Source organism: Desmodus rotundus, chromosome 3 (assembly GCF_022682495.2).
Source record: "Desmodus rotundus isolate HL8 chromosome 3, HLdesRot8A.1, whole genome shotgun sequence".
Classification (NCBI taxonomy): Eukaryota; Metazoa; Chordata; class Mammalia; order Chiroptera; family Phyllostomidae; genus Desmodus; species Desmodus rotundus.
Window position 1 is genome coordinate 20,914,327 of NC_071389.1, and position 15,123 is coordinate 20,929,449.

At 49.8% G+C, this 15,123-nt stretch overlaps 1 protein-coding gene across 1 annotated transcript in view; it reads right to left on the reverse strand.

Moving 5' to 3' along the window:
* Window positions 1-899: 899 nt before the first annotated feature.
* The window catches only part of CSMD2 (CUB and Sushi multiple domains 2), a 548,714-nt gene continuing 534,490 nt past the window's right edge, over window positions 900-15,123 (reverse strand). The window contains exons 65-71 of the mRNA XM_053921210.1: window positions 11,505-11,567; window positions 10,141-10,302; window positions 8,321-8,433; window positions 6,425-6,512; window positions 4,768-4,906; window positions 4,344-4,557; window positions 900-3,160 (exon numbers count right to left, since the gene is read on the reverse strand). Of these exons, the coding sequence (XP_053777185.1) occupies window positions 4,398-4,557; window positions 4,768-4,906; window positions 6,425-6,512; window positions 8,321-8,433; window positions 10,141-10,302; window positions 11,505-11,567 (725 nt within the window). The 3' untranslated portion in view covers window positions 900-3,160; window positions 4,344-4,397. The remainder of the gene's footprint in view (window positions 3,161-4,343; window positions 4,558-4,767; window positions 4,907-6,424; window positions 6,513-8,320; window positions 8,434-10,140; window positions 10,303-11,504; window positions 11,568-15,123) is intronic.

Below are 15,123 nucleotides of genomic sequence, written 5' to 3' on the forward strand. Positions count from 1 at the left end.
TCTTCAGACATGGCTGGATGTCTGTGACCCAGGCGGCGTTGCCTGTAGCCGGTGACTCTTCGGTCTGCTGACCACCATACATCTACTCTGATATCCCGCCCCCAGGATCTCTGTGCTAGGAAATCTGAGTTATCTGGGACCCAAACAACGCGAGGATGGTTATGGATGACAAGAAAGGAAGGTGTGCCTAGGGGGCTGAACCTTTCCTGGCTCTTCTCATTTGCCTTACAGTTTGGGAGCAGAGCTGATATATACTTTGTACCTGAGAAAGTGGGGAGAGGAGGAGGGCCTTTATGGGGACTCTCTCCCTTCCGCCCTCCATCCATTCCCTTCAGGTAACACCCAGAAGACTCTGTAGCTCAAGGTTGAACTTTTCTAACACACTTTGACTCTTTATCCTTGTTAAGTGGGGTATAGGTAACTCTTTGCTTTTTAGATTCTGTTATCCTTGAGTTCTGATTGTGAATCAGGGTGGGGTGGGGGAGAGATTAATGATTTCAGAGCTTGACACGTTTAGGTATTTGACCCATTTTGAGTTAATTTTTGTGTATGGTGAATCCACTATCATTTCTGCTAGGAGTTCCCACCACATCACAGAGGCCACACAAAGCAGTTTAACAAAGAGATTTCCACAGTTGGCTTTTAGTCCCAAATATGTCTTTCCACCCCTTCCCCAACAAACACTTGTCCCTAGCCATAAAAAAAAGACATAAACATATAAGAAAACAAATGCAAAAATTTATATTTTATTTGAATTCAAAAAATTTAAAATTGCTTTCAAATTCAGGAAAGTACCATAATGCAGGACCCCAGGGGGAAGCCTCATATACAGAGACAGATAAATTAAATGTATATATTGCAGACAAGCCAAGGTGTGTAGATTACATATTTACAGCACTTGATGTTTTCTGAAAACCATATTTATACATTTTATTACATTTACAAAAAAGGCTTCCACTACTGTTTACCTACAATAATGAAAAAAAATTTACACCTTTTTTTTCTTTCATTTTTTGGTACTGTACAAACTTTGTATAATAAAAATATATCTCTGTACAAAAGATTTTTTTTTAATTTTTTACTTTTCTTTTTCCTCATGGGATGGTGATGGGTATGCCATGTGAATGGTGGGTGAAGGGTCTAGTCTGCCCTGGTCCCTTCCAAGCCTCTGGGGGCAGAGAGAAAAATGCCAGAGGTGGGCAGGGCGATGCACAGCAGAGCGCCGGGCGCCTCACCAGCACGTGCTCCTGGGCATCGCCTGCGACTTCACGAGGTGTCCCAGGAGGGGGGCAGAGGCAGGGCTGGAGGAGGCAGGTCTGAGAGGAGTGTAAGAAGGGGAAAGGGAGCAGCCAAAGAGCTTCCTGCACTTGTTTCCAGGGGAAGAGAGGTGAGCGTGTGAGTGTTTGTCTGGACCGGTCCTCTCCCGCCAAGCCCAGGGATGCTGGGACCCAGAGGCAGTGTGGGCACACTGGGCCCCTGCCCCTGCCAGTCCCAGTGTCTGCTGGAAACTCACTTCTCACTTCACTCTAGCCAATCTTTGTGTTGGTCAGATTTTTTATTGTTTCGACTCAGAATTGCTCAAGAACCAGGTGTGCCTGCCATGTACCCCCCCCCATACGTTTCTATTTGTCACTTCAAACTGTGATACGAACATCTGAGGCCAAATGCCGCACATGCCCACGTGTTTAAGCCCATGGAGACCTTCCCAAGGACAGAGAAAGTGGCTCTAAATGTCACACTTTGATTCCTGAACTCGTTCGATTCCCAACAATTACTTGTCTGGAATTCATTAATGATCCAGCCACAGTAAAATAAATCAAACCCACTGGCAAGGAGCTGGGGAGAATGTGACTTTCAGCCACTCCACCCCTGTGACTCAGGAGCGCCCAGGTCCTCTGTCTGCTGTGGCAAGGGGCCACTGGGAGCCAAGGGGCCAGCGCCAGCTCCAGGAGGCCGGGGCTGGTCCTTGCCCTGATGCTGCTGCCCGAGTGGAGAGAATGGAACCCAGAGAGGACACACGGGCTCCCTGCCTGGCCCGTCAGCGCTGGCTACGGTTCTGCTGCAGATGCTCGCCTACTGCTCCCTGTGTTTGGCGCCCCTTCTAGACCTGGGTTCCTGGCAGCCGGTATAGTGGCCTTTGGAGTCGGAGCCGTCTGGGGTTGTATCCTGGCTGCATGCTTTACTGTGGCTTCCATCTCTACCTTTCTGGGCTTCCGTGTTCTCATCTACAAAAGGGGAATAATCATTCTTATGTTTTGGGTTGGTGTAGGCCTAGGAATGAGATACCTCAAGGGTCAGGCACAGAGAAGAAACATTAATGTAGCCATTACTGTTTTGGCCACTGGGGTAGGCTCGTCACCCTCTCCCTTTCAGCACCTCCCCAATGCCTGTGGACTTGGCACCCGTCTGGGCCACAGACTTGTTTCTCTTTTTTGTCAACTGACAGGCAGACTTGACCTTGGGCTCTGGCCAGATTCCCCGCCCTTCTTTTCCAGCACTGCCCGGATCCCAGAATGACTTTTTAATTCACTGGGGTTAGAATGCAATAAAATCATGTTGGAAAAAGTAGACTGATTTCCAAACTGTTTCTTAAGCTGTTTTTCTGCCCTTGGGGTAATACTGGCTGTCACTCTGCAGCTGGGACCGTTCATCTGCGGCCGGCTGGTCTCTGCATACTGACCACCGCGGATGCATCCGGGCAGCACATTGACTGAGTTCTGACAAAGGGGGCGGGGCGTGGGTTTCAATGCTGCCGGCGCCTCCTCCTTTTCACCTCTTCTTTGTGTTTGTGGGGAGCAGGGCATGAGCCATCTTTCACACCATTTCTCTTGTTGAAGCTTCTGTGGTCTCTTCCATAGACACCAATGAAGGAGGTGGGTGGGTGCGTACCTGCACGCCCACACTCAGGCCCATACACATGAGCACATCCACAAGCTGCTCTGCTATTTGAAATCCATAAGCTTCCTCTCTCGGTCTCAGCCCCTTTTCCTTTACTGCTCCCGGCAGGGCACACTGGGAGTCCTCTCCAGGGTGGCGGGTGCAGAGGGCGGCAGGGCAAGGGCCCAAGTCCCAGCGGTAGCAGACACAGGTAGGCGGAGGGACGGACGTGATGGGCACTGGGCACGGTGCTCAGGGGAGCAACTTCCTGTCCCCTGGAGAACTGGGAACAAACAGATCACACCAGAGTTTGTCAAACCAGAGAGGCACTGGGCGGGGAGGGGCGGGGAGCAAAGGAAAGCAAGAGCAAATCAAAGGAGGAATGAAGGGGAGAGAATGAAAGAAAATGAGTTGCCTTGATCCTTATCTTTGATTTTTAACGTTTCTAAACTGCAGGTGGGGTGTGGGCTCCCTGACTACCCACGGCAGAACATATATTTCCCAGCTGTCGTCTTTTCCTGGGTGGGGCCGACTTATCCATTCCACACAGGAGACCCACAGCCTAGTGGCTACTGTGCTTCTAGGGGCCCAGGAAAATGTTTTCATTTTAGTTTCTTTCAAAATAAGAAGGAAAAAGGAATTATAATACCAACGACTATGTAATAATGAATCCTGCCTAGATTATATCCATCTTTGAACAGTGATAAAGTGTCATTTCTCACAGATGTACTTTTTAATGGAGGAAACCATCCATGGAAGTCCTCACCCAGCCCTGCCTGCCCTCTTGCCCCTAACTCACTGACCCCACAGGCTTCAGGGACTCCTGTGTGTGGTTTTTATTTCAATTCCAGTGGCGCTGGCTAGGCATCACTTGAACTTATGACCTCGTTGTTCATTTTGAACGTAGTGTGTCTGTTTTTAGGCACCCCATCCCTGAGCCAAGCAGCACCTTCTCTGTCCCGGTGCTGGGCAGGCCCGACGTAGGTGGAGGGCCCAGCCGGACAGCAGGGCCCACAGAATGTTCCGGGGCGGGATGCTGGTGAGGGGCAGTGCCGAGGGCTGCCTGGCTTCGGAGCCACCCCCTCTTCCCAGATGGCACACAGGTACCTGAGACCCCGGCGGAACCCCCGATGTGGAGTGGAGTGGGGGCGTGGGCAGGTATGGGAGGTTATTATTTTTCTCTCATCCTGCTCAATAATCCTGCAGCTCAAAGTTCAGAGTCATTACTGATCACCTGTAAGGCCTGACTGATGTCACGAGGAATTTTACTTTTTCTTTTTTGCATTCTATATGGAAGAGTGCCGAGTGAGCAAAAGTCAAGCTGGACCTTAAAGATGGAACCTGAGGACGATTCTGGCCTGAGCTGAAACGATCCCACTGGAGTAACTTCCCCTCCTTTGTTAAATACTTGTTTAGGATAGATGTTAAAGCATGCACACAACAGTTGGCCCCGTGGCCCCTCTCACCGGTGGCTGGGGGCGGGGCTCTCGGTGGCGGTGGCGGGGGCAGCGGGCCTGGGGCTATACTGCCGTGCACACGGTGCTGACTGTGAACTCCGCCTCGGTGGCCATGATGTCTGTGGGCTGGATGTTGCGGTCGTACATGGGGTTCTCAAAGGTGGCCCGAACATTTGTGTTCTCGTGGCCAGCATAGCCATTGAACGGAACTTTGGGTCTTCTCCTGGGAATAAGAGAGTGACCGAGATATAAGAAGAGGAGAGACTCAGGGGCCGAAAGTAAGTAGGACAGAGGGAGGGGGCGGCACCTGGGAGGGGAGGGGGGGTTCAGAAGGTTACAGCTCTCCTGAGCTCTGGGTGGGCTGGGTCAGGGGTAGGGCCTGGCACTGTCTTGTCACCCTCCCAGCCCCCTGTGCCTTGTTCTTGCACTGTACCTGTGTTTGTAGAGATAGAGCACAAAGCCTGCAATGATGAGGGCGATGAAAGGCACCAGGATAGCAGCTGCCACCGAGCTGCTGTTGGAAGCAAAGTGGCGGCCGATGGACTCTGGGTCTGACTCCAGCAGCCTGAGGTCTGCAAGTCCCAAAGCATAAACCTCAAGTCAGACACAGTTTGAGAGTGCGGCTCCTAGCGGTCACTATTGGGAAGTGCGGCTGCGGCTTGGGCGGTCACCTCTTCCAGCTCCACTGGGAGAGGCCTGGGCGCTCAGAGCCCACCAGCCTGCCTTCCACATACCCAAGCCTTTCCCGGGAGAAGGGGCCCACAGGCACTGGTCAGATCGTATGCAGAGGATGGCGTTTAGTCCTGGGGAAGCCAATCTTCTCAATAACCTGAAACTATGTAGCAGAATAAAATCTTGAAAGGGTGCAGCCCTTTAAAAGTTTTGAAACTTCTTTGGGCCACAGAAGCTTTTTACCCGATGGTACCTTACAAGGAAGCCAAAATATGACATGGATGCATGTGGACCCGCTCTGGTGGACGTGGGAGAGGGCGCACTAAAGTTTCTGCCTCTGGAGGGTCTCCCCTCCTTCGCCTGTCCCTTCCCCCACAAGTCTGGGGCTCAGAAAAACACAGCGGGACACCTATACCCCTGTTAAGTGTCCCACCTAACCGAGGGGGTGAGGCTCCGAGAGGCGAGGGCCCTTCTCAGGAGACAGGAGTCAGCTGTGAAGCCAGAGCAAGAACCCGGGTTTGCTGAGTTCTAGCCAGTGTTGTAGGTGGAGGGGTCAGGTGTTTGAAGGGCTACTGCACAGAAGAGAGAGGGTCTTACTCCGTGCAGCTCATGGGGCAGAGCTAAGAACAGCTCTGGGGCAGGGGCCGGCTGGAGTGGGCACATCACGGAAGCAGGTTTCCACTTGAGACAAGCTTTCTGGTCAGAGCTGTGAGAACACGCAATGACTGCCTTGGCCAGCAGGGGGCCCTGGAGACTGGTGGTGTCAGCACCCACGTAGCCTGAGCGGGCTCTAGAGCAGGGTGTGAGGGCCTCATGTCTCCCCTTGCACCACTCCCAAGAAGGCAGGACCCCTCCCCCCATTACAGCTCCAGGCTCAGCACCCAGAGGCTCCGGGTCAAGGCCAATCTCTGGAGTGAGGATGCTGGACACTGATGGTGTGGAGCGTGCAGGGTAAAATGACGGGAGAGCAAGGGAGGGAAGCCTCCTGGACACTCAGCTTTCTCCTCTGCATGTCAAGGATGGCATTGCCAACCTCTGGGACATGCAGGGAGGAAAGGGCGACACGGACAAAGAACCCCATGTCTCAGTGCTCTGGGATGGCTGGGCGATGCCCAAGGGCTGGCCAGACAGCACTTTAGAGGGCTGTATCTGAGACCCAATGTCCCTCCAGCTGGGCCCTCAGCTCGCAGGCTGAGCGTGAAGCTGGCAAAGGCTGAGTGTGCTGTGCATTGCACTTAGTTCTGGAGAGGTGTTCCACAACTTTCAGCAGAGCCTCAAAGGCGTCCCTGATCCGGAAAAGGTGAAGAACCCCTGTCTTAGGCTGCCGATGGTCGCCAAGCCCCTACCCTCCACCCCAATGTGCACGTTTCCCCTCCACACCCATGCGCTCACGCTTCCAGGGGACCAACGCTAGTTACCAAGTCTTTGAAAGCCGAACTGCCCAAAGCCGTGGCCCTTGACGGAGCCTTGGTAGATGAAGGTGCCTCCAGAAGACTCTGAGGAGACCTGGGGTGGTGGGGAACAGAGAGAGGAAGAAGATGGGAGTCCTTCCAACCAGGCCAGACCTGCTGTTTTTGCCCTCCGGCCGGCTCTGCAGACTCGCAGACTGCAGCTCTGCCCACACCCAGGAAGGGGTTAGGTTAGGGTTAGGGCTCCCCACCCCCCTACTCCGACTGCTTGTAGGAGGAAGGGAGACATTTTTATTTCCCACTGGTCAAATCCTTTATTCTGTCTGGGCTTCAGTTTCTCATTTGTAAAACCAGAACGATAACAGTATCTAAGTCTTAGGGTGGTTGTGAAGATTAAATGAATTAATATGTATAGATGAAGCACTTACAACACTTAACAGGCCCTGGAGAAGCGTTAGCTATTATTACTGCCATGAAACACTGCCTTTTAGAGTTCCGTGGAACAAACCGAATCGTGATTAACATGTACCTAGTGGATGGAACGTACTTTGGAGAGTTCCTCCCAGTTCCATTGGCTGTAATTCTTTTTGGGGGGGGTGGTAATTGGGGACATAACTCCTTCTTGCTCCCTCAGCCACTTGCCTCCATGATGCTTGTGTAACTGGCTCAGAGACTCAACCATGCTGGCCGTGGGTGTGCCCTGAGAACGCCAGTGCCCCTGCTGTCCCTGCCAGCTCATGCTCCTCCCCCAGGGTGGGGCCCCCTGTCTGGGTGCCCTGGGCTGATCTCCTCACCTGACCCTCAAACACGTGCTGGCCGGATGGTTGGCTGTCACTCCAGGCAGAGCTCCAGCTGCACCTGGCCCTTCAGAGCCCCATTCGTGTCTGGCCCCTGGTCTGCACACCTGGCTTCCCCTCCCAACACAGTCCCTTGTTCTCTCACCTCTGGCACCGCCCCCCTTCCCCCTTGGCCCCAAGCAGTGGAGTCTGCTGCCCTGGCAGGCTGTTGGACTGCAACTACGGGAGCTGGCCAGGCCTGGCCTGCCAAGGGGGTCCACAGGACACGCTCCAGCACACTAAGGAATGAACAGTCTGTGCCTGCCCCTGGAGAGACCACTTGCTTCCCCTTCTGCGTTCATAAAGCAAAGTCACTAGAGCCTCAGTCCTCCACCAACTAGTCTTGTCCAGGGGGATGTACCCTGGCCCCTCAGCTCTCTACTCCTCCAGGCACCAGGACCTCTCCCTCCTTTCCACTCTTCTAGCCTCAGCAAGCCAAGACATAGTGTCATGTGATAGGTGATACTATGCTCAACTCTGCTGCCCATGAATTGGAAGGTTTGGGCAGAGGAGTACCCCTGGGGATCCAGCTTCCATCTCAAGAATGTCCTAGAATGTAACAAGACTTTTCCACAAGGGAACGCAAGGAAGTGGTATCCCTTCTCCTATTTTTTAGCCTCCCGAGCTACGCTGGATCAGCCACAATCCACGTCCTTAAATGTGAGTGCACGTTCAAGGTAGTTGTCAGGGACTTACCACCTTCTCTCAGCTCCCACCACCACACCATGACCTTCAGGTTGCTCGGTTGGATTCCAACGTACACTGCTGACCTCCAATTCCTTGCCTTGGCTCTAACATTAGAACCCTCTCCATCTTGCTCAAGTGTGCCAATCTTTTGGACTCTCAGCCTCCCGGCCCGTTTTATCTTTTCCTTTGCCCACTTCTCCGGCAGGTGAGGACTCCCTTGCTCCCAGTTCTGGCCCTACAGAAAACCTCCTCCCAAGCTTCCCTGTGGATCCAAGGAGTTTCCGCCCTCTCCTCCCCTCCTCTTCCCTGCCAGTGATCTGGGAATCGGGATGGGCCGAGGGCACGGGGGGTTCAAGGACTGCGTGCGACCTGCTGAACTTACATGCCCATCGAGGGCCCAGTGATCATCTCTGAACTTATTCACAAAGATCTCCACCGGCCCCGTAATCTGGTAAACCTGGAGCAGGAGATGGAAATCTTCTTTCTTGTAAATTCCTGGGAAAAGGAAGTTCAGAGGGTAGCTTGCAAGACCCGGGAAACTTTCACCACCCAAATCTGTGGGTAGGCGGGGGTGGGCGGGCAGCCGAGGGGGATTTCACGGGTGGATGCTGATATAAACACTCCACGCGTAACCAACGGTACGCAGGTGGGTGCAGTGCCGGGTGGGTTTGTGAAGGCTGACTGTGAGCACGTGCCATGGGTGCATGCGTGTTCATGAACAATGGGTTACTGGCCTGTGGCTGTGACCCGGTTTACACATGCGCGTATGAGAAAAAGTGAATGTGGTTTTGTATGTCAGGTAGTCCATGGCGTGCTTACAACGCAGTGTGCACAGGAATGCACGAGCGATGTATCCGGGAGCATGTGAGTGTGTTTAGGACGCTCTTAGAGCAAAAGCGTGGATGTGCACGCTCACTTGTGTCTGTGCACACGTGAGGGAATGAATGGATGCGAGTGTATGTGGGGCTGTGAGTGAATGTGTGCATTCCTTCCCTCATGCACTTGTCCGTCCATCCAATAAACACTTCTTTCTATGATACTTCGTTTCTCTGACTACAGAAGGATTGAAAACTGGGGGAATTCTGGAAGATGCAGAGATGCATGAAGGAAAAAAATCACTCTTGATCTCACTACTAAGAAATGCCCATTGTTAATATTTTGGTGTAATTACTTCCAATTTCCTTTCTTATAAATATACTTTTTTCTTTTAAAAACTGGAGTCACATTTTAAATGCATGATGGTGGATGTATTTCTTCCAGAACTGACATCATATTTTATCTAGCAGATATCCTATAATTAATGTGTCCATTTCTTTGGTTTTAGATATTAGCATTTATATAATATGAATAGCCCTGTAATATGAACATCCTCTATTTATGAGCATTTGACTCCATCCATAATTATTTCTTATGATGAAAATTCTTAATTAATGAGCTCAATCATTTTCTAGGATCTTGACACAAATTGCCAGACTGTTTTCTAGAACTGTACTATTTCCTCCTTTGACCAGCACTGTATCAGGGCCTTCACTGGACCCTGACCAGTACAGAAGTTTATTATTTAAAAAAATCTTAGTGGGGCCCTGACTGGTGTGGCTCAGTGAGTTGGGCATCGTCCTGCAAAGCAAAAGGTTGCCAGTTCAGTTCCTGGTCAGGGCACAACAACAGCATTAGGGGCCAGCTCCCCGGTCGGGGGTGTGTGAGAGTCAACTGATGTTCCCCTCTTACTCTGATGTTTCTCTCCCTCTCTTTCTCCCTCCCTTCCCCTCTCTCTTAAAATAAAGAAATAAAATCTTCAAAAAAATTTTAGTGGGAAAACACATTTTGTGTTTACTTTGGTTTTCCTGAGTGCTGACAAAACCTATTTTTCTCGTGTTTATTGACTACCTGTACTTTGGCTTCTGGGGTTCTCAGCCCCCATTGCCGGTTCAGTTGTGGGGATATGAGTCTCCTTTCTCTTTGTTTTTCAGAGTCCTGCCTATGTTCAAGTTATTGACGTTTGTCGTCTAGCCACTTCCCTTTCGTCCCTGGCGTTTTTTTCATGTAAACAAAGATGCATAGATACTTCCTCTCGCCCTGTTTGCCAGAGAGGTCTGAACCTCCCCCTCCCACGACAGGACAGTGTAATGACATCCTTGCAAAGGGCATGTGCCCATCCCCCCTCAGGAACCCCAGATCGCACGGAGGTGGCCCGCTCCTCACCCGCCAAGTGCAGCTCCACGCCGCTGTGGTCAATCATGGTGGCGTTGACCTTGCTGTGGACAGCCTGGAAGCCAGTCACTTTGAGCATGGCCGGCTGCTTCTTCCCCTGGTACTCATATGCCCCTTTCCATAGGGAGTTCTTGGCAAAAACATCCCCAGGCACTAGAGGAAGTGAGAAACAGACAAGAGAGGGACTTGAATGTGTGCTGGTAGAGTGGAGGGCCCCTGGTGACCGATCCCAGTTCAGTCATGAGGTTGTTCTTCCAGCCTCCTTAACACGGGGGAGGCGGCACAGTGCTCTGGCTGTCCGTGATCCTCTTGGCTCTCAGGGGGAGTGAATGGAGGGGACGAGAGAGGAGATGATAGCAAAAAGGAGAAAACACCTCAGAGACGGAGAGAGGGTGCGAATTACGATAGAAAGGAGAGAGAAAAAGAAAGAAGAAAAGAGAAGAAGGAAGGAGGTTGAAAAGATGAAGAACGGGGAAAGGGAAGAGAGAAACAACCAGCAGGTCAGTCTCGTGTGGCAGACAGACCTGGGCGCTCTCTCGGCTGTACCTTATCCATTGTTTGGTCAGGTGCAAGGTCTCAACTTGCTCACCTGTAGTTCTGTAAATGGGGGCCACCCACCTGCCTCATCAGAGTGACTGCAGGGGTTACATGATCTAGTGTGGCAGACTGTGTATCACACGACGTCAGGCACATGAACCGGTACTTAGTGACAGCTACTAAAACTGCTATTGATCCTCATGATACTTCTCTAAGGCAAGTGTTATAATCCCTGTTTATGGAAAGGCAAACTGAAGCTCAGGGAGGGAGGCTCGTTTGCCCAAGGCCATAGCTGATCAATGACCACACTGGAATCCGCACTGAGTTTATGGGATCCCTGTATGGTGCACACACTTATAAAATTACTGGGGTCAAAAAGGATGTGATGGTGTGTAACACTTTTGCATTGGTCAGGCAGACCTGTAGTTGGTTCCGTGTCCAGTTCTGGCCATTACACTTTGAACGAACCCATCCTGTCTTAGACATGGGGCCATTCCCAGGAAGCTCCCTGGGCAGCACCGGGTCTGTGTGTCTGGTGCCTGGAGGGGTGCGGGAATCAATGGCACTGGAGCCCGAAGCTCTGGACACGCTCTTGGAAAACCTTGGCTCCTTCCTCTGGATGGGGGTTTTGCTTCCTTCAGGCTCCCTTCCTCCCGAAGTCAGCCTGGGGTTGGGAGGTAGGACGGGAAGTCCCTTTGGCTCTAGAGATAGTCCTCATGCCCTTCTGTTGGATACGCAGAAACTCATGTGCATGGGTCTGGGTGACTAGGTGAAGGGACCAACACGTTTCTTGAGCCAAAGAGCTGGTCCGTACATACCTGAGGCTTGGGGGAGTGGCGGCTCCCGGGCAGTGTTGATGGGTCTCCCACTGGGCCGGACCTCTGCTGGGAAAAGAGGATGGGAGAAAACAGGATCAGCCTCTGGAAAAACAGTGTCTACCTCTCTGACGTTAGGTCAGTGCGTTCTTAGAGATCTTGCTTGGGACTCAACCCCTTAGACCAGGGTAGGCTGCTTTGATGGTCTCGGGATGGTGCAGATTTCTCTCAGGAGGACAAAATATAAAGAGTTACAAAGGAACTCTCCCATACCAGTTATAGTTATATTAAACAAGGAATTGGGATAGAATTACACATAATTCTTGATTACTGTATTAAATAACAGGATGTAGCAGCGGGTCCAGTAATTACCATCGTCTGAACTAGTCAGAAACAGAAACAATATTTCACGATTATCAGTAACAGCTGTCATATAATATGAAAATTGGCAATTTCTACCGGAGACAATGTCCTAAGTATTGCTAACGCTACTGTGGGTTTTTGCGTTCAAAATGAGAGGACATGCTGCACTTCAGGGAGAGGAAAAAGGAGGCGAGGATGTCTGTTTTCCCACCCTGCTGCACAGATCCCCTGAGTGCCCCTAACGAGGGCTGGAAGCCCGGTCCTGGAGTCTTTCCTCCCCCACACCCGGCACTTCCTCTTATTAAAAGTAAGTTTCTGGAGCCCTGAGGGGGTTTCCGTGGAGTGCTTCCTCCCTTGGAGCCCACGTTAAGACTGAGCAGCGCTCTGCAGCAAAGGCAAGACCGTGGCTTTGGGCCTGAGCCCGACAGCCTATGTTCAGGTTCCAGCAGTGCTGCGTAATGATTGTGTGCCCTTGACTAGTCAATTCACCAGAGTCTTCGTCTCCTTCTGCTGGGACAGTCCTCACAGTTCTACGCTGGCTAAATGAGGTTATGTCCAGGAAAGTCACGGTCAACAAATGGTAGCGTCTTTCCTTCCTTTGCAGAGGAACAACGGAAAGCCTGCCTTGTCACCCAGTGAGGACAGACTGCCCCTACTGTCTCCGTGGGGGGGTCACAGAGTTTTAGCACAATCTTTCCAATTCTGGAGGCCAGTTTGTGTTTGGGCATCCAGAAGCTGCAGAGGAATTTTCCACAGTGACTCAACGAAGAAGCAGTTCTGAGCAAAACACCGTTACTGTCTTAGGTTTATACACCAGATGAAGGAACAAAGAGGGAGAAAGCCTTCTACGTGCCAGGTGCTGTTCTAGGCTCTTTATTCAAGTAATTTCATTTACCCTTCCTCTCAAAACTGTGAGGTAGAGATTACTGCCTCCATTTTACAGAAGAAAAACTTGTTGGGTGGCAGAGAGGTGAAGGGACTTCCTCAAGATCACACAGTAAGGGGTTGAATTGAGATTTCACTACATCTATAGCACACTGTATTTTTAAATATAAGTACCTACATTAGCATCAAAAAGAATAAAATACTTAAAAATAAATGTAAACAAGGAAGTTCAAGACTTGTGCACCAAAATCGAGAAACAATTGTTTAAATAAATTAGAGTTCTAAATAAAAGGGAAGACGTCCCATGCTCATGGACTGGGAGGCCTCGCACTGTTCCGAGGGCAACAATTCCAAAATCGATCTTGGATTCAGCGTGATCCTTATCAAATGCCAGCTGTTTGTTTTGCAGAAACTGATGGTCTAACCCTACAGTTCATGCAGAAACAAAAGGGGCCCAGAATAGCCAAAACAGTCTTGAAAAAGAAGAACAAAAAGGAAAACTTATACTTTCCAACTTAAAACTTCTTCCAAAGCTCTAGCAATCAGGGTGGTGTGGCATAAAGACAGTCACATAAACCGGGCGGGACAGAGTTGAGGGCCCAGACCTAAACACACACACACACACACACACACACACACACATACACACACGGTCAAATGGTCTTGGACAGGCTGCCGAGACCTTCAACGAGGGAAGCTTTGTCTTTTCACCAGACGGTACTAGGGCAACCAAATAGCTACATGCAAAAACATGAATTTGGACCCCAACTAACACAATAAAAAAAAGTGAAAACGAATTAAAGACCTAAAAGTAAGAGCTAAAGCTACAGAACTCTTAGAAGAAAACATGTGTAAAACCTTGTGACCTTGGATTAGGCAATGGTTTCTTAGATATGACAGTGAAAGCAAAGCCAGCAAAGAAAATGGATGTAAATCGGGATTTTCAAGATTAAAAACTTTTGTGCTTAAAAGGGCACAAACATGAAAGTGAAAAGATCAAAACTCTTAAAATTGTGTACATTAAATATGTGTCATTTATGTGCATCCATTATATCTCAGTAAGGCTGTGAGAACATGAGAAAAAAATTTAACACAGGACAAAAATGGAGTTTAAAATGTGACAGTCTAATTTCATTTTAGGTGATGAATGAAATAAAGGGGATTGTACTATAAATAAAAAAAAAAAGAAAAAGACAACTTACAAACTGGGAGAAAATATTTGCAAATCGTGTATCGGATAAGGGTCTTATACTCTAGGTACATAAAGAACAACTGAAGGGACCCCAGACCAACAAGACGACACAGGAGGCTCCTGAATTTCCCTCCTCCCGTGGACACATTGAATGAACAGCCACACGAGGGTCAGTTCCCTCGGAGAGAAAGGAGCTGAGTGATTCCTCCATATTGGCTGCCTGAGAAAACACCCACACAGAAATGGGTGGGAAAGGCGAGGCACACTCTTGCAATACACCCCACTCCTGGCATAGCGCCATGGAATCAGGAGGGAACTCCCAGCCTAACCATAGTTAAAATAGTAAAATTTATATTATGCATATTTTACCAAATGAAAAACTTAAATAAATGTACTCTAAAAATGAAACCTTGTATTATTTTTTAAAAAGACTTTATTTATTTATTTTTAGAGAGAAGGGAAGGGAGGAAGAAAGAGAGGGAGAGAAACATCAATGTGTGGTTGCCTCTCAAGCGCCCCCTACTGGGGACCTGGCCTACAACCCAGGCATGTGCTCTGACTGGGAATTGAACCGGTAATCCGTTGGTTCGCAGACCAGCATTCAATCCACTGAGCCATACCAGCCAGGGAGAAATCTAATATTATTACCATATGTGGAGAAGTCATTACTTTCCATAAATAAAAGACTTTTATAACAATTCATATGATGAATGTAAATACAAGATGGTTATTAAATTTTAGCTCTCATAAAGCCTCTGAACTTGAAGCCTTTCTCTGAGAGGAAGAATAATAAAGTACTTAAGAGCTCAGATTCGGAACTCAGACCTTCAGGGTTTGAATCTCGGTTCTTTCCCTTTACCAGCTAGTGACCTCAGGCATGTTGCTTAGCCTCTCTGTGCTTCAGTTTCTTTACAGATTATACTTATATATTAAATGGGGACATGAACAGAACCTGCCTCATAGGACTATGAGGAGTAAATGAGTTAGTGCACACGAAGTACTTAAAATAATGCCTGGCGTATGGCGAGCTCACCACCTGTAAGAAAGAGTTCCCTGCCACTCCAGTACCAAACTGAGAGTTTTTCCTTGCTGGACTCGTAAGACTGGACCCAGACCACCTTCTCCAGGAAGCCTTCCCTGACTTCTCCCTCCCCCCTCTTAGGCCAAATTAGTGCCTTTCCA